The sequence below is a fragment of the Herpailurus yagouaroundi genome, unplaced genomic scaffold, assembly GCF_014898765.1.
Source record: "Herpailurus yagouaroundi ecotype Mexico unplaced genomic scaffold, PumYag 201, whole genome shotgun sequence".
In the NCBI taxonomy this organism is placed as follows: domain Eukaryota; kingdom Metazoa; phylum Chordata; class Mammalia; order Carnivora; family Felidae; genus Herpailurus; species Herpailurus yagouaroundi.
In genome coordinates, this window is record NW_024412432.1 from 4,971,134 (window position 1) to 4,997,099 (window position 25,966).

At 37.1% G+C, this 25,966-nt stretch overlaps 1 protein-coding gene across 4 annotated transcripts in view; it reads left to right on the forward strand.

Annotated features, from left to right (window-relative positions):
- Nucleotides 1-25,966, forward strand: part of AGTPBP1 (ATP/GTP binding carboxypeptidase 1) — a 167,430-nt gene that overhangs the window by 21,568 nt on the left and 119,896 nt on the right. For all 4 annotated transcript variants that reach the window (XM_040450284.1, XM_040450283.1, XM_040450281.1 and 1 more), the window contains exons 2-4: nt 3,128-3,192; nt 13,993-14,117; nt 25,338-25,405. In XM_040450284.1, the coding sequence (XP_040306218.1) occupies nt 3,161-3,192; nt 13,993-14,117; nt 25,338-25,405 (225 nt within the window). In that variant the 5' untranslated portion in view covers nt 3,128-3,160. The remainder of the gene's footprint in view (nt 1-3,127; nt 3,193-13,992; nt 14,118-25,337; nt 25,406-25,966) is intronic.

Here is a 25,966-nt window from a genome sequence, read left to right on the forward strand (position 1 = left end):
GTGCCACCGAAATGGGCAGCGTTGCAGGACATCGAGCAGAGTGGTGACAAGATTTACCTAAGGTTCCCCCCCCCCCCTTTTATTTCCCCAAGGGTTTAATAGGATCAGTCAGGATATTGTGTTGAGAATAGACTGTAGGAGGCCAGAGGTAGAAGGGAAACTAATGAGGATGGTTTGCTTGACCATTGTAGTAGCTATGGTGGAGTGATCAGATTCTGGATGTATTTTGAAAGTAGAATTATTAGAACTTGCTGTTGCATTGGATGTGGGATGTAAGATAGGAGCCAAGGAGGAAGTTAAGGCCTTGTACTGAGAACTGGAGAGAGAATTGTCTTTACAGTTGGAAAAGCTTAGGTGAGGGCATACTTGGTAGGGGAGAGCGGGTCAGGAGATCAGTTTTGGATATGTTGAGTTTTGATATTATTAGAGATCCAAGTGGAGATGTTGAGTAGTCATGAGACTGGATGAGGTCACCAAGGAAGAGACTGGAGTTAGAAACAGATGAGAAAGAAATGAGCCTGGGGCATCCAGTGAGGGAAGCTTAGAAAGTATGGCCAAATGAGGAAAGTATTTCCAAGAAAAAGGAGTGACCAGTTCTATCAAATGCTGCTGATAGGACAAATAAGATGAAGACTGAGAGTTGACAGTTGGATTTAGGGACATGGAGGTCACTGACACAGACAAGTGGGATGGGGAGAATCTGGCTGGAGTGTGTTTAGGAGAGGATGGGAAGAGAGTACTGGTTGGCAATGTGTGTAAACAACTAAATGAGACTTGATTGAGGATTGAGGAAGTGGGAACAAGAGAGGTTGTTTTTCCCTTCAAGACTCGGAAATAACATGACTTTATGGTGATGAGAATGACCCCATAAAGAGGAATGAGTAGATTATACCTAAACTTCACGGTCAGTTTTTATCATTATGCCCTTGTTATACATTCTCAGTTTCTCTGCCCCTTTCTTGCTTTGTCACACTTGTTGGCAAAGCCACAAACTTGGTGAAATGCAGCACTTCTCTAGGTGCCTCTTTTTAGTACGTGATACTGTAACGGACACAGACTTTCAAAACAGAAAGTTCCCAAGTTCTCTGGGGACACTCTGGCCTTAGGCTATAAAAAGTGACCATACTGGCTTAGCTCTAGGATGATGGGATTGAGAGCTGGCCTTTTTCCTGGGGATCTGTTTAGTCCCAGAAAGCAGAATTCTTTGAGGTTGTCAGTTTCTTTAGTGAAGATTATTTGTCAGGAGTTCTGTGACTAGCTGTTGAACATTTCCCACAATGGTGAGGTATGAGGTATGGAGGAGGTAAGAAGTTGGGATTACAAGGTTTTAGTTAGCTGCCAAGCAGTCTCTTTCTGTTTTACTTGGCATCTTCTAGTCCCTGGGTTCCAAGTGTCCTGAGTTCTTCTGGACAAGGCACCTACCTCCCATCCCCAACTTTTGTTTCCTTTTTGGCACTGTGGGGCTTCAACATAACTTAATTTCTCTTTATTGCTGCTGTCTACTTTAATTCAGTCCTAGGAGGGAGAGGATAGGAATGCCTGTTGTTCGACTATTATTTTATTGTGAATTGGAAATTTGAATAATTTCTTAACTGTTGAAATAGAATTGGCTGTGATGTAAGTGCCCAACATTAACCTATCCAACTTTATCAGTTCTTTTATTTTTTATTTTTTTACATTTATTTATTTTTGAGAGACAGAGAGACAGAGCACAAGTGGGGGAGGGGCAGAGAGAGAGGGAGACACAGAATCTGAAGCAGGCTCCAGGCTCTGAGCCATCAGCAAAGAGCCCGGCACAGGGCTCGAACTCACAAACCATGAGATTGTGACCTGAGCTGAAGTCGGACACTCAACCGACTGACCCACCCAGGTGCCCCCCAACTTTATCAGTTCTAATGAGATTCGCAGTGAACTTTTCATGAGATGTGCTATTAATGCACTTTTAGAGAGCACCCTACCACCCAACAAGTAGAAGTAAATTACTTTAACTTTATGTTTATGGCAGCATTAGTGCTTTTGAAATTACATAGGATTTTTTTCCTCCTTTGGATTTTTGATTCTTAATTAATTTGGAAATTGGAAAAAGTTACTTTCAATTGGTAGGGTTTTTTTTAAGTCAGTTAAAAGAATAGCAATTTAAAATTTCTAGTAACCTTAAAAACAATTATGTAATTTTTATACATAATCCTAAATACATGTTTTCTCTTTTATAATTGAATTAATGAAAAAATTGAAAAAAAATCATGTGTTTTATTGAAGTTGAAAGTTCTTTGTTAATTGAAGAAAAACATCCAGAATACCTGTATCTTCTAAATCTGTTATGTTCTTTTGCATGTTTCCTTCCCTTTAACTAAATGGCATTACTATATATTGCATAAATATGTGAGAAACTTGTTGAATTGGCAGTAATTTTTAAACTTTCTAGTGATGCCACAAAATTCTGCCTCAGTAAGCATTTATATATAAAATTTAAAAATGTCCAGGGTTGTTTTTGTTTTTTTTCTTTTTTGGAGGGTGAATAGTTGCAAAAGAAATACGAAAAGTTGTAAAGATTCTGCAAGCCAAGACTTAAAGCTTTAAAATGTATAATGTACACTTTCTAATGATAAAACTTTGTTGAAGGAAAATCTGCATTACGTATATTGAATGAGATATTATAGATGGTTTTTACTGTGTACACAATTTGTTGTTAAAAAGTGCTCTCTCATAGAAATAATGGTACACATTTAACAGTATTTGACCACAGTGTGAATGGTGGACAAGTAAGTACATTGCTGTGGTTGGTTTGAGTATTTTAAGGAGGACTGTAAGAACAGGAAAGATAATTTGAACTGTCTCAAAAGAAATGTTAACACTAGATATTAGATTATTATGTTAGGTTTTTGCATTTTTGTAGCACCAGGATTTTGATAACCTTTCACTGGCTGGTTTTAGGTCTTATACTAGTCACACATTTTTGCACATTGAAGTAGCTTGCCAGAAGCACATAAAACTCAAAACATTCTTCCTTGGTTTCTTGTGTTATCTTGTTATCTTTACAATAAAAACTTTCAGTTGTCTGGCTTTTATGTCACCTAATATTTAGAAACAATCATGTGTTTAAAATCATTAACGTTTTTTCTTTTAGGTTATCTGCAATGATGAAATGAAGTAACTCAAGATGAGCAAGTTAAAAGTGGTATCAGAGAAGAGGTACTGTACTTCTAAATACCAATATGTATCAGTTATGGAAATAATACTCCAATGGTTATTTGAAACTCCTTACTTGAAAATAGTATTTATGTTTAAATTTTTTTTTTCAACGTTTATTTATTTTTGGGACAGAGAGAGACAGAGCATGAACGGGCGAGGGGCAGAGAGAGAGGGAGACACAGAATCGGAAACAGGCTCCAGGCTCTGAGCCATCAGCCCAGAGCCCGACGCGGGGCTCGAACTCACGGACCGCGAGATCGTGACCTGGCTGAAGTCGGACGCTTAACCGACTGCGCCACCCAGGCGCCCCGAAATATTATTTATGTTTAAATGATTGTATGTTGTATTTATATTTTTAAATTAATATTTATTAATGTTTAACTTTTCAGTTAAAAATAAGAGTCAGCAAACTATGACCCATGGGCCAAATTTGGTCTACCTCTTGTTTTTGTATAGCTTATGAGCTAAGAATAGTTTTTTTTTTTTAAGTTTATTTATTTTGAGAGAGAGAGAGAGAAAGAGAAACAGAGTGGGGGAGGGGCAGAGAGAGGGGGCAGGGGAGAGAATCCCAAGCAGGTTCTGTGCTTTCAGTGGGAAGCCTGACTTGGGGCTCGATCCCATGAACTGTGAGATCATGACCTGAGCTAAAATCAAGAGTCAGATGCACTTAACTGACTGAACCACCCAGGCACCCGAAGAATAGTTTTTAACATTTCTAAATGGTTGGGGGGGGGGGGAAGAATATTTATGACACAGGAAGTTTATATGAAATTGAAATTTCTGTGTACATAAATAAAGTTTCATTGTAACAAGCTGTGCTCCTTCATTTATATATTGTCTGGACACTTTTGCTCTAGAGTGACAGAGTTGAGTAATCATGACAGAGACTGTTTGGTCCACAGTGTCCGGCCCTTTCCAGGAAAATTTTAACTACCCCTGAGTTAAAGCATCATATCGACTAAAGCTCGAATGTACCAAGAAATTGTCCTTAGCAAGGTTTTACTGTGGACTCTTTCATTAAAAGTCAAACTCATTGATTCTAATTTGGAATTTTTTTAGCTAGATTACTTAGCCCTGTTAAGTGTCTATAAAATGGGTGTAATAATAATGCTATCACTATGAAGTTGCAAAGATTAAATAGCGTCTAGCAGGCTCAGTAAATGACAACTTATTAATATTGATAATAGAGTTTTTTTGCTTTGTAGCAGTGTTGTATGTTACATTTACTACAACTTTGCATTTACAAGTATGGTTTACTCTGTTTTCTAATGAGAAGTATATACACAGTTTATTTAAAATTAAAAGAAAATTATTTATTTATTGTTGAGAAACAGAGTGTGAGTGGGGGAGGAACAGAGAGAGAGGGAGACACAGAATCTGAAGTAGGCTCCAGGCTCTGAGCTGTCAGCACAGAGCCCAATGTGGAGCTTGATCCCATCAATCCTGAGCTGAAGTCGGATGCTCAACTGCCCAGGAGCCCCTAAAATTTTTTTTAATGTTCATTTATTTTTGAGAGAGAAAGAGAGAGAGGGAGGGAGAGAGGGAGACAGACAAAGCATGAACAAGGGACGGGCAGAGAGAGAAGGAGACACAGAATCCGAAGCAGGCTCTGGGCTCTGAGCTGTCAGCACAGAGCCTAATGTGGGGCTCGAACTCATGAAATGCAAGATCATAACCTGAACTGAAGTCAGACACAACACACCGAGTCACCCAGGTGCCCCACACAGTTTATTTAGATAAGATTTATTCCTGGGGCGCCTGGGTGGCTTGGTCCGTTAAGCGTCCGACTTTGGCTCAGGTCATGATCTCACGGTCCGGGAGTTTGAGCCCCGTGTCGGGCTCTGTGCTGACCGCTCAGAGCCTGGAGCCTGTTTCAGATTCTGTGTCTCCCTCTCTCTCTGACCCTCCCCATTCATGCTCTGTCTCTCTCTGTCTCAAAAATAAATCAACGTTAAAAAAAAAAAATTAAAAAAAAAAAAGATTTATTCCTTAAATTGTTAGGTTTTCCAGGTATTAACTATGTGATACATTGTAACAAATTTCATTGTTCAAGTATTTCTGTAATTTCTATAGTAAAGGAATTAAGTACTGACTGTGTTTTAAAAAGGAGCACCAGTCTTCTTTTTGGGATTAGGTGGAACAAGTAATGCTATTTCTGTTGATTAGCTAAAGTATCTAGAATTACTAGCTTGTTGTTCATAAGAATATGAAGTTATAGTTTGGCAACTTCTGGCTCTTAGTGTCAGTTTTCATTTTTTTCTCCTGAAATAGATTTTACTGGATATGTATTGTTATTTTTGCTGCTGTTTTAGGTGAACTAAATTGGGATCATTGAAAATGGCCTTCATCTAAGAGAAATTATAGTTTCTAGTAGTACTTGTTATACTGCTCTGTGAAGAAAACTGTATGCAGGGGCACCTGGGTGGTTCAGTCGACTAAGTGTCTGACTCTTGATCCTGGTGTGGGTCATGATCTCATTGTTCATGGGTTCGAGGCCTGCATTGGGCTTTGCACTGATGGCATGGAGCCTGCTTGGGATTCTGTCTCTCCTTCTCTCTGCCCTTACCTGCTTGTGCTCTCTGTCTCTACCTCACAATAAATAAATAAACTTAAAAAAACCTGAATTCAGTAAGATAAATTGAGATAGATAGAAAAGGGTCAAATCCTTCTTTTCCCTTGCTCTAATCTTTTATCTCTCTAGCTCACTTGCTCCAGTGTCTGTATTACAAGAGTTCTCCCTTACCGAGAGTGCTAATCTGTTGACTTCTATTTTTTCTCATTCACCTCCTCCTTTCTTACCCAGTGTAGAATCCATTGTCTATCATTACACTCTTGAAAATACCTGAAATGGCTTTACCTCGTTTTTTATTTTCCATCACACCCATCTGACAGAGTCCTTTCTCTGGATAAACTGTTGTTGAGTAGCTAAATGACATTGGAGGATGAACTAACTTGGCAGATATCACTAAAAATTACTGATCATCGGCCTGAACTGAGCCCAGCAATCTTGTGACTGTGGTTCTCTGGAAAGTTCATTTTCTCAACTTTTGTAATGATTATTTTATACTTTCTTTCACCCTTTAAACCTTTGAAATCCTCAGACATCTCAAATACATATCCTTAACAAATGGCCTCCCCTTATGATATCACAGAGATAATAAAATCTATTATCCTCATATTTCTGGCACCAAAATTTTCCATATTCCCCTTTATTTGATCCCATCCTCTGCCTACCCTCTTGTTACTTACTGCAGCAGAGAATGTGTCTCTTTTATTGTCAAAGACTAATACTGACACCTGTGTTATTGATTTCACCTCCCTCTTTCCTTCTCAGGGTCTTTTAATCATTTGTTCTTCTGTCTTGAATGTTTAACTTCTTCATTCATTACTATTTAAACAAGATCTGGGCTTCCCAGTATTTAGACTCTGCTCTTCTGTCACTACCCAATATATATGATTCCCTTAAAAGCCAAAAAAATTTGAAATGGTCTGTAAATGCAATCTACATCTCCTTTCACACGCTCCATCCATTTCTGTGTAGTTTCTGTCTTACCCAAGAGTACTTACTAAGGCCACCTATAATTTGTAAACAAATTCATTGACATACAATCATTGTGCAACAAACTGTACATAGAGAGTAGAGTTTGGTAAGTTTGGTCTGTTTATACCTGAAAAATCCTCTCAATCAACAATTTGTATCTTTGTCAAAAATTAGTTGTCATGTATGTGTTGATCTATATTTGGACTCTGTTTCATTCCACTGATTTAGATGTTATCTTGGTGTTGATACCTCTCTGCCTTGGTGGCTTTATGAGTCTCATAATTAGTGTTGGTCCACCAACTTTGTTCTTTTATTTCCAAAGTTTGGTGTATTTTAGGTTTCTTTGTATTTTCATGTGAATTTAGCATCAGTTTTATAATTTCTACACAATAGCCTGCTGGGATTTTTATTGGATTGCCTTGATTCTATAGATCAGTTTGGGGAGAATTGATATCTCTCTTTTTTTTTTTTTTTTTTTTGAGAGAGAGTACCTGCGAGCGAGTGGGGGAGGGGCAGAGGAAGAGGGAGAGAGAGAATCTTAAGCAGGCTCCATGTCCAGTCCAGCGTGGATCCCAGAACTGTGAGATTGTCACCTGAGCCGAGATCAAGAGTTGGACGCTTAACTGACTGAGCCACCCAGGCGCCCCACGGGGGAGAATTGATATTTTGACAACATTGAGTCTTCTTACCGTTGAGGACAGCGTATTCCTTTTTTATGATCTTCTTTAATATTTTTTGCAGTGTTTTGTAGTTTTTATTGTATTGATGTGTCCTGGTTTTTCAGGTTGTTTGTCAGATGATTTCTGTTTCCCTTGAAAATAACACCTCTTTGGGGGTCCCCAGTAATTTTTGAATATAAAGATATCATGAGACAATAAAAAAAACAACACTAAAACAAAACTGAGAGTCTGTGATCTAGCCTATACTAACTTCTACATTAAGCTAAAAATGAGAAGTGTGGCTTACCAGGGTGGCTCACACCTGACTGAAACTTGTTATTCTGAAAGATAGGACAGATACCAGGGCAAAACAGTTAGCCATAAACGTGTACCTAAAATCCCAGTGGAACGTTACCAGAGAAGTTATAAAAAATAATGAGTAATGAATAGAAAATCATTAGCATGTTATTAACTTTGGTGAAGGAATTTCAAGGAAAACTTGACTAATTATTGCTGATCCTAGTATAAATTTAGGCAGTTTGCAATTTTATTAACAAGATTTTTTTGGTTGTCTTTAACAAGTCACTTGGTAGTATTGAACTAGAATTTATTGTTAGAGAAGACTTTATTGTATTTAATTCTAATAAGTAGTCAGAGAAATAGTTACTGTTCTCTTCCAGTTAGAATAATATTGTTTTCCATACATACATATTTAAATACTTAACTATTTCTACAGAAGAATGATAATGAACTTTCTGTTTTTCATTGTCCTTTGATTTATGATGGAAGAAAATAAAGTTTTGTGTTCAGTATTTGGAGAGAAACAGTAAAAATGTAAACAAAGCAAAAGTAATAAAAGACAGGTAAAAAAGACATATAAATGAGGAACAGACATTTCTGAAAGATAATGTGCATTTTAGAAATGAAACTGTATTAAAACTTAATTTCTGTGATTCAGGTTTAAGTCTAAAACTTTAGTATATTTGTTTTTTTTTTTTTTTTTTTTTTTGCTGTGAGATATTTTTGCCTGTTTTACAAGGACATCTTTATTATCTACATTTTAAGGTGAAAAAGATAATAACATTTATTTATAATATGAAGGTAGGTTCTATAGCCCTTGCACTTGCTTGGGAAATAATTTGTTGCAGATTAATATCTGTACATCATTGGGACTTTTGTAATATCCAAGAAAATTTATGCTTTTAGAAAAATAGCTCTGAGAGTAAACCCAAATATCAAAGCAGTAGGTGACCACTGTGAAACAGATATTTGAATGGTATTATTTTTAAAATATCCATTTGAGGGGCGCCTGGGTGGCGCAGTCGGTTAAGCGTCCGAGTTCAGCCAGGTCACGATCTCGTGGTCCGTGAGTTCGAGCCCCGCATCAGGCTCTGGGCTGATGGCTCGGAGCCTGGAGCCTGTTTCCGATTTTGTGTCTCCCTCTCTCTCTGCCCCTCCCCCGTTCATGCTCTGTCTCTCTCTGTCCCAAAAATAAATAAAAAACGTTGAAAAAAAAAATTAAAAAAAAAAATCCATTTGAGGGGCGCCTGGGTGGCTCAGTCGGTTAAGCGCATCTGACTGTTGATTTTGCCTCAGGTCAAGATCTCATGGTTTGTGGGTTTGAGCCCTGCCCTAGGCTCTGCACTGATAGTGTGGAGACTGCTTGAAATTTTCTCTCCCTCTCTTTGTCTCTCCCTCCCTCTTTCTCTCAAAAAAAGAAAAAAAAAAAGGAAAAAAAAAACCTAAAAAAATGTCCATTTGGAGGTTAACTTGATGTGTTTCATATTGTTCATATTTCCAATTACATGATTTTTCACTACATAATAATTAACAATTATAAGTTGAATCTTTGAAATTTGTTCTGAGCCTCATTTTGATTCGTCTAAGAATAGGGTAAGGCAGGGAAGATAACATTCTTTTCTGAGCCTTGTTGTTAAAATTTTTCTCAGTGTAGTTCAGATTGTCCATTGAGTAGTTGTATAGCTTATCACCACCCTCAGATTTTCCAGTCTGAAAATTATTCAGAAGGTAGAGCTGCCCTCTGGTGTTCACCCGGTGATTCCTTCAATATTAGTGTCTGCAGCTTTACGTTCTTAGAGCTAAATTGGGGTGGCTTAAAGTATTTTGTTCAGTTTTCATTCTGTAGATGAGAAAAATAGGAATAGAAAGGGAAATTGATTTGCCAGTGTTCTCAATTATTTGCTTCCCTTCCAAAAATTCATCCATCCATCCATTTGAAAGAGCATGATTCTCAGAATGGAATCACTCCGATGAAAGGGTTTTTTTTTTCTTTTTTCTTTTTATACAGTGGTGTAATTTAAAAATTTTAAGAGTTACTGATAAATTTTTAATTTGGAATAGAACAGAATGTGTGTTACACTTAGTGTGTTTTGTATGTTCATGAATTTTTTGAATAGTAGATGTTTTATTAGCTACTGAAAAATACAGAGATGACCTTTAAGAGAAAAATAATATGGAGAAAATTTAAGAAACACTCAGTTATTAAATTTCAGAATTTTGGTTTCCTTAATGCAAATTTCTCTTAAATCTGGGTTATGGAACTGTTTTTAAAGATGTACTTGCTCCCTAGTTTGCAAACTGTGGTGTCTTAGTACCATTTCTCACCAGAAAGAACCAGGGCTCTTTGGAGAAAGGGCTGATTCTAGGTAAGGAGCACAAAATGTGCAAGATAAGTCTAGAGGAGTGGTTCTTAAATTTTTTAGCTTAGAACCTTTTAGTGCTCTTAAATTGATGAAAACTCCAAAAAGGTTTTGTTGATGTGAGTTATTTTATCTATTGATATTTATGGTATTATACATTAAAACTGAGAAATTAAAACTATTCATTTTAAAATGATAATAAACCAATTGTATAATAATATAACATTTTATTTTAGAAATAACTATATTTTCAAAAAGATAGAAGACTGGCATTTTTTATTACATTTTTGCAAATATCTTTAATGTGTGGCTTAATGAAAGATAGCTAGATTCTCTTATGTGTTCCTGAGTTCAGTCTTTAATGATATAAGTATCTATACATTACATATAGTATATACACATATATATGATACATACACATACATGGGTTTTGTGGATTTGTGGTGTTCTTTTTTTTTAATTAAAAAATATTTTTAATGTTTATTTATTTTTGAGAAAGAGAGCAAGTAGGGGAGAGGCAGAGAGAGAGGGAGATACAGAATCTGAAGCAGGCTCCAGGCTCTAAGCTGTCAGCACAGAGCCTTACGTGGGGCTTGAACTTAGGAGCTGTGAGATCATGACCTGAGTGGAAATTGGGCACTCAACTGACTAAGCCACCCAGGTGCCCCATGTTGCGTTATTTTAAATGGTATATTAGGTATATTTTCAAATGTGTGCTTAATGTGTATTTTTCAAACTTCAGATACCTTTTCAGTTGAAGTACTTCCAAATTCAAAGCATTGGGCACAGTTAAATCTGAAAAAACATATATTGTTTGTTTATGTTTCTAGATGTGTATTGCCTATGCTATACCAGTCAGTGTTTGAAATACTGGGTGACATGCAAGATCTCTACCTTTGTGGAGCTTACGTAATTACAGATTGTGATAAATTCTCTATAGGTACACTTTAATATTGGAAGTGGAGGGGCTGGTGAGGAAATGGTCCCATGGTTGGGCTGTAGCCTGAAATGAGAAGGAGCCAGCTCTAAATAGAGCTGGGAGAAACCTCCCTCCAGATCGAGAAGACAGCAAATACAAAGACCTTGAGGTTGGGGAAAAACATGTCGTATTCAAAGAACTGATAGAAATCCACTGCAACTGGATCCCAGTGTGTGAGGGGAACATTGTGAGAAGTCAAGTTGGGGAGGTAGACAGAAGCCAAATGATATAAAGTCTAGTATGTTGTGATAAGTAAATAAGATTTGGCCTGACGGCTGAAGGGAATCCATTGAAGGGGTTTTAGCTGGACAGCAACTTGATTATATTAGTGGTTCTATAAATCTACATATGTGATAAAGTGGCCTAGAACTGTATTAGTAACCAATGTCAACTTCCTGGTTTTTGCTGTTGCCCTGTAGTTCATGTAAATATAACTATTGGGGAAACTAGGCGAAAGGTGGAAGGGACCACTCTACTATTTTTTCAACTTTCTGTGCGTGTTTATAATTATTTCAAAACAAAAAGATAAAAAAAGTACTGTGAAAATGGATTATTGGCAAGCAAGAATGAAAGCAGACTAGTTATGAGGCTCTGATTTCTAAGCGAGAGAGAATGATTGCTTAGACTTGGGTAGTAATGGTAGATAGGGAGACAAGTGGATGAAGTTGAGATGTTTCAGAGATGGAGCTGTTATTGGGTTGGTGTGTGGGGAAGGGAGCCCAGATTTTTGTCTTGAGCAACTGATGGTTTCACGTGAGTTTGGGAGCATTAAGATTGGAAGAAGAATAGGTTGAGAGGAAGAATGGGTGGTTTTATATTGGGCTTGCTAGGTTGGGTAAGCTATCAGGGTGAGGCTGGAGTTGAGTATAGGAGCCAGGCAGCATTTAGATCATAATTAACAGTGGTGGGATTAGATGAGACCACACTGGTTGAAGAGTGGAGAGAGTGAAGAGAAGAGAGCTGGGGATAGAGCTGTGTGGGGTCTTTAGCATGTAGAGATGTGTCACAGGAGGAGGAGTCAATCACGAGATCTCAGAGAGGTGGTGACAGGAAGAACATGAGGAGAGAGTGGGGTCATTGAAGCCCAAAGAAGGAGGTGAAGGAAGAGGGAGCTATCTGATAGTGCTGAGAGACTGAGTGTAACGAGGAAGGAAGTGACCACAGGAGGTTGGGAGATCTCGAGGTGCAGAAGGCAAGCTTGAAAAGTGAACAGTATGTGAGAAAATGGAGAGAGCAAGCACAGACATCTCCTTCAAGGAGTAACGGAAATGCTGTGGCAGCTAGTGGGAGCTCCTGCAGGAGATTCGTGTGCCAGGGGGGTATGATCCAGTTGAAAGGGAGAGAGGGAGATGATGTACTACAAGTAATTGAAGGAGCAAAGACATTGAAAATGCAGGAGGGGCTGAGGCAAGTAAATAGGGGAGGGATTGTTCTTTGAGTCTCCACATGCCAGTCAAAGAGCCTTTTTATTTAAAAAAAATTTTTTTTTTTTCAACGTTTATTTCTTTTTGGGACAGAGAGAGACAGAGCGTGAACGGGGGAGGGGCAGAGAGAGAGGGAGACACAGAATCGGAAACAGGCTCCAGGCTCCGAGCCATCAGCCCAGAGCATGACACGGGGCTCGAACTCACGGACCATGAGATGGTGACCTGGCTGAAGTCGGACGCTTAACCGACTGCGCCACCCAGGTGCCCCTCAAAGAGCCTTTTTAAAACATCAGAGCACATCGCTCATTTCAAAAACTTTCCATCCCTCTTAGGGTAAAAACCAAAATCCCTACAGTGGCCTGCAAAGCTTTAAATGTTGGTGCTCTGTCCAACCCCACCCCCACTCTGACCTCAAATGTTACTGTTACTCTCCTTGAAGTCTGCTCCAGCTACATGGGTCACCTCACTTTAGCTGAATGCAGCAGACCCCTGCTTTGGGGTCTTCGTGGTCGTGACTCCTTTTCCCTGGACAGCTCTTTCTGCAGATTTCTGCACAGCTTACTCCTTTACTTCTTTCAGGTCTTTCCCTGAATGATACCCTGTCAATGAGGTTTTCCCTGAGCACTGTCTAAAATTGCATCCCTTGCCCTGTACCTTTTATTCCCCCAATCTGTTTTTCTTTTTTTTTTTTTAATTTTTTTTCAACATTTATTTATTTTTGGGACAGAGAGAGACAGAGCATGAACGGGGGAGGGGCAGAGAGAGAGGGAGACACAGAATCCGAAACAGGCTCCAGGCTCTGAGCTGTCAGCCCAGAGCCCGACGCGGGGCTCGAACTCACGGACCGCGAGATCGTGACCTGGCTGAAGTCGGACGCTTAACCGACTGCGCCACCCAGGCGCCCCCCAATATGTTTTTCTTTATAACACTTACCACCACCTTAAATACTGTATGATTATCAACATATTTATCTCTCATCATTGGAATGTTCAGTCTGTAGGGGGCATGAATTTTTGTTGTGTTTACTGTTTGTAATACCTAGAAGAGTATCAAATGTGCAATGTATAATGAAAGAGAACAAAGAGGAAAGAATGTGGATAGAGAATCAGATAGGTTTAAGGATCTGGTAGTGGGAAGATGAGTGTGTGCCTTTTTGAGCTTATATAGATTATAAAGCAAGGCACTGAGAGTGAACTGGGGTGGGTGGGATGATTAGAGTTTTGAGGTGAGCATAGGAAATGTAAGACGTCTTTTTGGAGAGTGTAAAGATGAACTTTCAGGGCGTGATTTAAGATTGCTGGGCAGGGTTGAGTGCATATTTGTGGTTTTCTGAAATGGAATGTGTTTCTCATTTAAATTAATAGAATTTTTAGCAACGTTGAGCTATATAACATAGAGTAAGGAAATGTGATATAAACGCTTAATGTTTTTAGAAGGGTAGAGTTGTTTTTTTTTTTTTTAAACAGTGATCTTCTAGTTTTGAGTTTACAATTGATGTAGAATGTGTCCTAATATAAAGTAACATTCTTCTTAGCCTTACCAATAATTCACGGATCGTGGGACTCCTGGCTCAGCTGGAGAAGATCAATACTGACTCTGCAGAATCAGATACTGCCCGATATGTTACATCAAAAATTCTTCATCTGGCCCAAAGTCAAGGTAAACTTTAGTCTCTTGTTTTTGAAATGCTTTTTTAGTTCTTCGAAAGTCGATGCTAAGAATATTCAAACTTTGGAGAAATAGATGATTTTCTGTAAAAATTGAACTTTCTCAAATAGACTCAGGAAGTAGAAAACTGAGTAACTGTGAAAGGAATTGCTATTCAAAGCATTGTTTCCAGAAATGATTATGATTGCCTGAACCATTTTCAAACAATACTTAATTCCAGTGCTTCTTGTTCTAGAATGTTGACACAAAGATGGCAAGTAGCATTGAACATTGGTTACTAGTGTGATCCCTACTTTGACATGCAAACTCTTTCATTCAGTGGTGGGTGATCTGAGGGAGATTTTGAGTCTGTGGGATTCAGCTGCACCATTTCCGAAATAGAGATAAGAAATCATGTGATTATCATGAAATTTACATGGGAAGCATGTAAAAAGAATGCTGAAATGTTCAGGGGCACCTAGGTGGCTCAGTCTGTTAAGCATCTGACTTTGGCCCAGGTTATGATCTGGCAGTTAGTGAGTTCGAGCCCCGCGTGCACCACCAGTGCAGAGCCTGCTTGAGATTCTCTCCCTCTCTCTCTGCCCCTTCCCCACTTGTGCTCTCTCTCTTTCTCTCTCTCAAAATAAATAAACTTGAAAAAAATCTTAAAAAAAAAGAATGCTAAAATGTTCAATAAATGGTACCTGTAGTTAGGCTTCAGTGCTCTATTTTATGAAGTCAATACTACTGAATTGGTATCGAAATCTCGACAGAGTACGAGGGAAGAAGGGTACTGACTTTGCACTTAGGAATACAAATATGAAAAATCCCAAATAAAACATTAGTGAATTAAGTCTAAGTATACATTAAAAAATGAATGTCATTGCTAAAGAGCACTTATTTTAGGAATGTAAAATGGCTTAATATCAGGAACTATACCAGTATAACATTATTTGAACAGGTCAAATAAAATCTATGTAATCATTTCAGTAGATGCTAAAAAAGGAATTTAAGGTTCCAAAACCTGTGGTCGATTAAAACGAAAACAAAAACAGAAAAAAACCCAAAAACCAAAAAAAGAAAAAACAACCCTCAAAACACCTGATTTTTCTTTAGTTAAATAAGGGTAAACCAGCAGCTGCCTTAATATTTAACAGTGATACATTGAAGACATTCTGCTAAAATTAAAGTCCAGACATTTTGTAATTTTAGTATTTTATTTTTATTATTTTTAAAAATAATTTAAAAAAAAATTTTTTTATTTTTGAAAGAGAGAGATAGAATGCAAACAGGGTAGGGGCAGAGAGAGAGGGAGGCACAGAATCTAAAGCAGGCTCCAGGCTTTGAGCTGTCGGCACAGAGCCCGATGTGGGGCTCGAACCCATGAACCGTGAGATCATGACCTGAGCTGAGGTCGGACACTTAACCGACCGACTGAGATACCCAGGTGCCCCTAATTAGTATTTTATTTAATTTTCAATTTCATTATTCTAAAGTTTCAGGTCCTTCAGTAAGCATTGAACTGTGTTTAAGAACTCAGTATCTTTTTTTAAATTTTTTTTTTTTCAACGTTTATTTATTTTTGGGACAGAGAGAGACAGAGCATGAATGGGGGAGGGGCAGAGAGAGAGGGAGACACAGAATCGGAAACAGGCTCCAGGCTCCGAGCCATCAGCCCAGAGCCCGACGCGGGGCTCGAACTCACAGACCGCGAGATCGTGACCTGGCTGAAGTCGGACGCTTAACCGACCCCGCCACCCAGGCGCCCCAAGAACTCAGTATCTTAACCCTTCTAAATGGTCATGACTATTATTATTTTTATAACTTCCTCCTATTCAGTCCGTGTATTTCGGGGGTGGTTGAGGAGATCTCTCTAACAGATGACATTTATTTCTAACAAAAATCTAAAATACGTGCCTGTACTTTTTAATTCAGGAAGTCATTAACTGGATTCTAGCCTTTGGAAGTATTGTGCTTATCAACCAAGGTCTATATGCAAGGATGTACACTGTAATAGTGCAAAGTTAGACATACCAAGGATATTCATTGTATTGTTATATGAAATACCTCTTCAGAACAAAACCAACAAAACCAAAAGAAAACAAATTCCTCAGACACATAAATAACACTTGTGTACCCTGCCTCTGCCGCTGCAGACTTTTCCCATCACAGCCTGGAAGCCCTCCTACTCCAGCATCACCACTGAAAATGCCCCAAGCGTACCATTACCCAGACTGCCCCTCTCCTATGCCACTCACCACTGGGGGACCAGCCCCTAAGCACTGTCCCGAGTTGTGTAATACAGGGACTTTGTTTATAGTACCTTGGATTAGGCAGTCAACACAGTGTAAGTTAGAAGTGGAAGATTGTCCCTTCATCATTTATAGGATGATCCTGTTTGCTATCCATTTGAGAGAGAAAGGTTAGAAATTTGTAGTTCAAGGAAGAAGAAATGCAAATAACCAGTAAGCCTAGGAAAAGGTTCTTTACCTCCTTGAAAGTTGGGAATTACTGATAAAAACAACAGAGATACTTGTCACTGGTTAGGTTGGCAGAAATTAGAAAATGGTAATATCCTGTTTTGGGGACATGGAAAATAGGGTATTCTTATACACTGTTGGTGGTGCAGTAATTATTACTAACTTGGAAGAAAAGAATCTGGCGATATTTATTAAAATTTAAAGTGCACTTGCTGGTTGACTCTCAGGAATGTGTTTGACTGAAATAAAAATGCTAGTATAGAAGAGAGTGTGTGAGGATGTTTTGCAACATTGTTTGTCTATCAAAGACTAAGATACAACCTAAATATCCACCAGTGAGAAAATGGTTGAATTAATTTTGATGTAGCCAAATTGTGGAACTTTAGAACTATATTATGCACCTATTATCAGTGAGTTATTTGTGTTATATGGAACATACAGATTGTATGTGGAACTATATGCATTGTTTCTGGAGTCCTAAGTTTAACATATTAAGTAAAAAAGCAAGTTTCTTTGGCTTATATAACTATATGTATAAACTCATTTTTATACAAAATCATTATAAATGTGTGTAATGTTTGTATGAGCAAGGCAAAAAAACAAAAACAAAACCATAAATATGCATACCAAATGTTTAGCAGTAGTTATCAATGGGATAGAAATGGAGGGGAATGAGGTAAGTTCCTAATTTACTTAAGGTACTTTTCTACAGTTAGAATTGTTGCAGTAAGCACATGCTACTCATAATTTAAATGTACTACTTGTAATTAAAAAAAAAACAACAATAACACCAAACTCCTACAGTACCTGTTTACATAGTTGAAATATGTATTTCCATAATTTAGTGCTAGTTTTCCTTGGACGCATTACATTTTCTGTCTTTAATAATGTACTACTTATTTGCAGCATGCATGATACTGTTTGTAATTTAATTTTTTTCTCTAGAAACATAATAATTATCCATTTCAGGTAAATCGTCTAATTTGTTGGCATACATCTGTTGATAATAATTCCCTTATAATCCTTTCAGTTTCTGTAGGGTAGGAAGTGATGTTCTTTCTGCATTCTTGATTTTTGTTATTTGTGTCATCTGTCTCTTTTCTTGGTCTGTCTAGCTCAGTGGTTCTCAACCAGGGGTGATTTTTCCCTCCACTTGCCTCAGGATACTGGTAATGTTTGGAGATATTTGGGGTTGTGAAATTTGAGAAGGGGATTGTTACTGGCATCTAGTGGAGGGAGGCCAGGGATGCTGCTGAACATTATGTAACACATAGGACAACGCCCTACAAGAAAGAATTATTTGGCCCAAAATGTCAACAGTGCTAGACTCAGGTCTAGCTAAACATTTGTCAATTTTGTTGCTCTTTTGAAAGCACCAACTTGATTACCTCTGTTTTTCTTTTTTTCTCTTTCATCGATCTCTAATCTTTATTGCTTCCTTCCTTCTGCTTGCTTTGAGTTTGATTTTTGCTTCCCTTTCCATTTTCTTAAATTGAAACTTTGATTATTGATTTTTGATTTTGAGACCTTTCTTTTCTAATGTGGGCATTAAAGCTGTAAATTTCCCTATTAACAGTGCATTCTTCAGATATTGATATGTTGTAGTTTGATTTTCATTCAGTTCACATTTGTTCTAATTTCTTTTGTGATTTCTTCTTTGACCCATGGATTATTTAGCATTGTGTTGTTTAATTTCCCATTATTTCAGAATTTCCCAATTTCTTTCTGTTGTTTTCCCATTTAATTCCACTGTGGTTGGAGATTTGTATGATTTTAGTCCTTTTGAATTTATTGAGACATGTTTTATGGCTTAGTATATGGTCACTCCTGGAGAATGTTCCATGTGCACTTGAGTATTCCATCTGCTGTTGTGTGGAGTATCCTATCAATGTTGTTGGTTATATCAGTTTGGTTGATAGTGTTCAAATCTTATATACCTTGTTGATTTTCTAGTTTAGCTTCTCTATTAATTGTTAAAAATTGAGTATTGAATTCTCTACCTGTTGGTGAACTGTATATTTTCCTTTTCAGTTTTGGCAGTTTTGGTTTCTGTATATATTTGGTTTTGGCTCTGTGTATACATTTAGAGTTGTTAAATCTTCCTGACGTCAAAGACTGTTTGGCCGTTATGAAATGTCTGTCTTTGTCTCCAGTAATATTTCTAGATTGAAAATCTGTTTAATAATGCAACCCTTCTAGCTGTTATGGTTACTCTTTTATTATACCTTTTATTACTCTTATTATACCCTTTCCTTCTCCTTTTCCTTTCAGTCTGTTTCTGCTTTTTATTCTAGAGCATGTTTCTTGGAAATAGTATATTTTTGGATCTTTTTAAAAATCTCGTCTGAGTATTTTTGGTTTCCAAATTAATGTACTTGTTTCTTGGATGATTGGATTTACATCTGCATTTTTGCTGTTTTCTATATGATTCAGGCCTTTTATATTCCTATTCTCATCCTCTACTGCCTTCTTTTGTGTCCTCTGTTGATCTTCTGGTTTTTAAAGATTTTAGTTGTTTTCTTAGTGGCTCCTATAGGGATTACAGTATACATTGAACTTCAGATTAATACTAATTTAATTCTGATAAAATATTGAAACTTTTTTCCCAATATAGCTCCATTTCTCTCTTATTCCTTTGTGCTGTTATCATCATATATATTGTGTTCATAGATGGTAGAAACCCAACAATTACAACATTGTAATTACTGCTTCCACAAGTTTATGCCTTGTAAAATAGTTAGGAGAAAAAGTGGAAAATTCTGCTGAATTTCAGAGTTCTGAATAAAGATCAGGATTGAGAACCAAAAGCTTGGTAGTTAAATTAATGGAAGTGAAGTGATATTTTCTTAGGAGGAGGTAGAGAGGGAGAAAGCTGAGATTTGTGTTCTGGGAACGGTCTACATTTTGTATTTTGCTATAAGAGAGTCCTGTGAAAATGACAAAGTGCATTCATGTTTAGGATTTTTATGTCCTTGATGAATTTACCCTGTTATCATTATGGGATGTTCATCTTTATCTCTAGTAATTTTCTTTACCTTGATGTTTGTTTTGTCTGATATTAGTATAGCCTCTCCAGCTTTTTTATACTTGTTTACATGATTAGCTTTTCCTGTTCTTTTTCTTCTAGCCTATTTGTAATTTTGAATCTAAAGTGTGTCTTTTGTAGGTAACAGTTTGACATTCTCTGCTTTTTAATTTGAGCATTTAGTTTGATAAAATTTAATATAACATTGATTGGACTTAGGTTTATAGTTACTTGTTTTCTGTTTGTTCTTTATGTTTTTATTTCTCGTTTCTCTTTGTCCTGTCCTCTTTTTTATTATTTGACCATTTTTTAGAATTCGATTTTAATTTACCTATTGACTTTTTAGTTATACCTGTTTGCATTTTTAAGAAATCATTCCTCTGAAAATCATAATAAACAATCAGTAACTTTTTATCCTTTGTTTAGAATTGATATTGTAACCTCATATAAAATTTGGAATCCTTGACACGTTATATATCCATTTATATTTACATTCTTTAGCTATACTTGTGATATTTATCACATCTGTATACGTTATAAACCCCAAAAGACAATTTTTGCTTTAAGAAATCATGTGGAGGGGAACCTGGGTGGCGCAGTCGGTTACGCGTCCGACTTCAGCCAGGTCACGATCTCGCGGTCCGTGAGTTCGAGCCCCGCGTCGGGCTCTGGGCTGATGGCTCAGAGCCTGGAGCCTGCTTCCGATTCTGTGTCTCCCTCTCTCTCTGCCCCTCCCCCGTTCATGCTCTGTCTCTCTCTGTCCCAAAAATAAATAAACGTTGAAAAAAAAAAATTAAAAAAAAAAATTAAAAAAAAAATAAAGAAAAAAAAAAGAAATCATGTGTATTTTAAAGACACTAAGAAAAAAAAAGTAGTTTTTGTATTTACTCAGGTATTTACCATTTCTGAAGCTCTATTCTTTCCTAAAGATGTGAGTTTGGTCTGGTATAATTTCCCTGATAGCCTACAGAATTTCCTTTGGCATTTCTAGTGGACGGGTCTGCTGTCTAAGAATTTTTTTCCTTTCGTCTGACAGTGGATTTATTTCACCTAATTCTTGAGGGATGTTTTCACTGGTTATGGAATTCTGGGTTGGCAGTTTTTATCTTTCAGCATTTAGAGTGCACATAAAACAGTGCTTCCACTATTTTGTGGCCTCCATAATTTCAAAGGTGATGTCTGCTATTTTTGCATCTTTGTTTTCTGAAAGTTATGTGTCATTTTTCTCTGGTTGAGTTCACGATTGTTCCATTAGTTTTGGTTTTCAGAAGTTTGCCTGTAGTTTTCTTAGTATTTATGCTGCTTGGAATTTGCTGAGCTTTTCAAACTTGTACATTTGTGTCTTTTTTCACATTTAGGAAATTTTTGGCTGATCAAAAATATTTTTTTCTTCATTCTCTCTTCTTTTGGGTCTATAATTATACATATGTTAGACTTGTGGAGATTGTTTCAGAAGTCCTTTAGGCTCCTGTTTTTCAATTTTAATTCTGTTATTCAGATTGGATAAATGTCCCTTTTTCTGTTCAAGTTCTCTGCCCTTTTCCTCTGCAGTCTACCATTATGTCTATCTGATATTTATTTCACACATTGTATTTTTCTTTTCTGAAATATGCATTTGGTTCTTTATCATACTTTTAATTTTTCTGTTGTGATTTCCTATATTTTTGTTCATAGTGACCTTGTATTTTCCTTAATGTAATAGAATGTAATTATAATAGCTGCTTTAAAATCCTTGCCTGTTAAATATAACATTCAGATTATTGAAAGTGTTGAAGAAAGCATGTAGTGGTATAAGAACTGGGAAGGACTTTTGAAAAAGCCAAGGGAGGAAGCATTGTCAGTAATGTTAAGTAACATAGAGAGGTCAGTTAAAATAAAGACCTTTTTGACTTGATAATTAATAAATTACTGGCCACAACAAGAGCACTTTCAAGTGGTGGAATTAGAAGGAAGATTACAGTATGTTGTAATATGAGTGGCAAATGAAATAACATTGGGGAGTATAGAGTTTTTTTGTTGTTGTTGGAGAGAGTTTCACTGAGAAAACAAAGAAATAGAGGAAGAGGCAAGGTAAAATAAGGTTTGTTAAGTATATGGGAAAATAAAAAACGGTATGTGGGTGGAGGTTGAAGCTATAGCTTTATAAGTAGGTAGAAAGGATGGGATTCAGAATGTAGTAAAAAGGACACATCCTCTTCCAATACCCTGACTGGAAAAAGGAATGCAAAATTGTCAAGGCTTTGATACAGGAGTATATGGATTTTGGTAATTGTTTATAGAATTTCATCTGTACTTAACAGATCACTTTGTCTCAATTCATTGAGGGAAGTATAGATGCTGAGAGTTGGGAACAGAGGCCCAGGGATTGAGAGTCCATAGGTAGAGGACTGGTACAACGTTTGGAATAGCTGTGGGCTATGGCAGGGCAGATGGTGATGGCTGCGAGTTGAGGTAAGTGAAAAACAGTAGTTTTGTGTTTCCAAATAAGGATGGAAATGGTGAATTTTTGGTACTAACAATCTTAAACTAGGAGAAAAAATTCTTATGGCATTATTTTTACTGTGATGTAGGAAAGAGAATGCACATTTGAGCATTTACTTAATTAGAAAGCTTTGTGGTGGTTAAGTTTAAGGGGTGAGGCTTTGAATCCAAGTGGGGTACGTCTAGACCTGATTTTACCTGAAAATAGCACTACCTTTGATGAGTTAGAAGTTTCAGTGAAAGTGACAGTGAGACTTCCCTAATCTTTCGAAAAGAAAGAAGGATAGGAGTGTTAGGAGTCTGGGGTCTGATAGAGGGAGATTGTAGGTTAAGATTCCAGAGGTAGGACAGTTTGGGGTACGAGAATTGCAAGGGTTGATAAATTAGAGCAAAGGAGAAGGGTTTTGTTGTCAAAAAACTATGCAGCTAGGTATTTGAATCATTGACATCGAAACCTCCTTAGATTATGACAGAATCTAGAGTATAGTAAAAAACTGTATGGCACCTAGTTTTCGTTTAACGTGTGGAATAAACTAGATGATCGTGGATGTTACAATAAGGAGAGTTTTTGGTCTGTTCCATGAAAGTGAAAATGTAATGGTTTGTTAGTAGAGGAGATCTCAGTCTTCTGACTATTCTATGTGATTAATATCGAAAAATCATTTGACTTTAGTAGTAAATCAATTGTGGGGGTCCCTGGGTGGGTCAGTCGGTTAAGTGTCTGACTTTGGCTCAGGTCATGATCTCATGGTTTGTGAGTTAGAGTCCTGCTTTGGGCTCTGTGCTGACAGCTCCGAGCCTGCAGCTTGCTTTGGATTCTGTGTCTTCTTCTCTCTCTGCCCCTCCCACACTTGTATTCTGTCTCTCAAAAATAAATAAATGTAAAAAAAAAATAGTATATCAGTTGTGTTATTTAAAAGGTTAAATCAAGGGTACATTGTAGATATTTAAACAATATTTATTTTATAACTCAGTGCTTACTGATGGAGGCAGCTGGCCCAGGGAAATGAAGGGTCAGCAGAGGAATCCCATACTTTTATTTTTTAAATTTTTTTAATGTTTACTTTTGAGAGAGAGAGAGAGAGACAGGGCATGAGTGGGGGAGGGGCAGAGAGAGAGGGAGACACAGAATTCGAAGCAGGCTCCAGGCACTGAGTTGTCAGCACAGAGCCCGACATGGGGCTCGAACTCACAAACCATGAGATCATGACCTGGGCGGAAGTCGGCTGCTTAACTGACTGAGCCATCCAGGTGCCCCATGAATCACATACTTTTTAAAAGGGAATTGAGGGGCTCCTGGGTGGCGCAGTCGGTTAAGCGTCCGACTTCAGCCAGGTCACGATCTCGCGGTCCGTGAGTTTGAGCCCCGTGTCAGGCTCTGGGCTAATGGCTCAGAGCCTGGAGCCTGTTTCTGATTCTGTGTCTCCCTCTCTCTCTGCCCCTCCCCTGTTCATGCTCTGTCTCTCTCTGTCCCAAAAATAAATAAAACGTTGAAAAAAAAAATTTAAAAGGGATTTGAGTTTTACGAATATTTATGAGTTTTTCCTTTTTTTGTAGGCAAAGAAATTTGTCATTCTTTTAAGCATTAGTAATTATGGCAAGGGGTAAGAAGATGAACAGTCACTTATGCAAGTTTATATTTAAACAGATTGTAAGACTTCTGTAAGTTTTACAAAATTCGTTATCTGGACCCAAGATGATGCATGATAGCATGGGTTTGTTGTTTTAAAGAAAAATATGGTTTCTAATCTCCATATTTATTTTGTAGGTAGTTACTAATAGTTATTATAAATAATATTTTACTATAACTTCTCTGTAGCACATTTGTCCCTTTTTGTAATAACTTATAATTTAGAATAACCTAATTTTCAGATGGGTATCAGACTAATGAGTTTTTTCCCAAGATTTTGTGACTTGTCGTCTACATCTTACACCTCCTTTCCTTGTGAAATTGTAAATATATAATTTGTATGTGGCAGAACTGTACCACGTATGGCTTTTTCGTTCTTTCACGATGCAAGTTGAACAGGATTTGCTTTGGGCAGAAGTGTGATGTTCTAAAGGCCTGGTCTCACTTTTGCCCCCTCCCCTTATCAGGGCTTCGGGGCTCATTCTGCTCTTAGACTCCTTGATCATCCCTGTGTAGAACACATTTGGTATTACCAATCTCTTGAACTTTATTATGTAATATGTGCTGTATTGAGAATGGATTATTTGTGTTCTCTTTTTAAAATCTCAAAATGTGAAAGGAATGGCATTGTCATTCTATATTAAAAGAATTCCTGGCACTAATGTTTAGGTGTGAAACAGTTGGAGAGGGTCATCAAGTCTCTTGTACCAACAGTCCTATATAAAGGAATGATTCCTGTGGCTCTTTTAGAAATACACTAAATCAGTGAAAGACTGTAAGCTTTGGGTTCAGAAACATTTGGATCACCTAGTCTCTTACTTTTACCCTTACCTGCTCAATGACATTGTACAGATTTCTTCTTTCTGAACTCAAATTTCTGGTCTGTAAAAATAGTAATTTTTCTCCTGGACAGTTAAAGTGAGTCATAAATGAGGTGATATAGGTAAAGTACATATAATTTGTGTGTGGTCTATCTAAATGTCTACCTTTCTACCTTTCTTATCTTGTCAATCAAAGGAAAAGAATCGTGGAGAAGCTCTAGAAACCTTTAAATAGAGGAAAATGTATACTGTTCCCCCTGCCCCCAATCTCAGTGAGATAAAAGGGATTATTTGGGTGATCTGATCTCCAGAGTCTTGCAGAAGCAGCTCTTCCCTAGTTTTGTATTTTTGTGTAATTCAGAATTTTAAAATAGTATTAGTTCAGTAAAAACATTTGAAAATGGAACTAGGTTTTTGTTTTCACCAATTTTGACTAAATATTTTCTAATTCTAGTCATAAAGATAATAAAGAGGCCTACCATTACTACTCCTACCTCACTTGCAGTTCTGGTATCTACACTTTACTGCTGATTTTAAGATTACAGATGGATTGATAAGGATTCATCTAGTTCATGATAGGAAATGTGATCAAATGCAAGGAAGGTCTTGTAAACTGAGATCTGGAAGTTCCCATAGAGTATAATTAGCAGTATCAGAGGGAGAAACATCTAAGAACCAATTTAGAATGTTTACTAAATCAACGGAGTCCTGTGGATTCTACATTAGCTATACAATAGAATTATATGTAATTTTTTTCTTTCATATCTTAGAAGAAAACTTTTTTATACCTTTCAGAAAAGACAAGGAGAGAAATGACAGCCAAAGGTTCTACAGGAATGGAAGTTCTGCTGTCAACCCTAGAGGTAAATCGCTGATAGGCTTTAATTAATATAACTATTAATACCAACCAGGACTGAAGGAAAAAATGTATATATGAAGTATAAAAGTTTTATTCTAGAGGTAAAGCCAATGAATGGAAGTTAGTTTTATGTTTTAAATGATCACTTGGAACGGTGGCAGAAGCATTCTAATATATATTAGGTAAACCTCTAAGTATATTCCCTGATGATTATCATGTAACCATATTTTAAATTTTAACATGCCATTCCAGTTGGTAATAAGAAGGCATTAGCTGGAAATAAATGATTGATATTGGAAATTCTCATTTATTGTGTTAGATGATATATATTTGTGATTTAGTTTACTGCATGTATTGGTTGAATAACTATATTATGTTGGTAATAATTAAATTTCTATCCCAGTGTAAAATTTTGGGGTGGAACAGCAGGATATATTCAGAATCAGGATTTTAAATTTTATTCAGTGCAGTGTTAAGAGTGGGGAGTGAATACATTGTATGCTTTAAACTTACACAGTGCTATATGTCAAATTATATCTCAATAGAGCTGGAAAAAAAAAAAGAA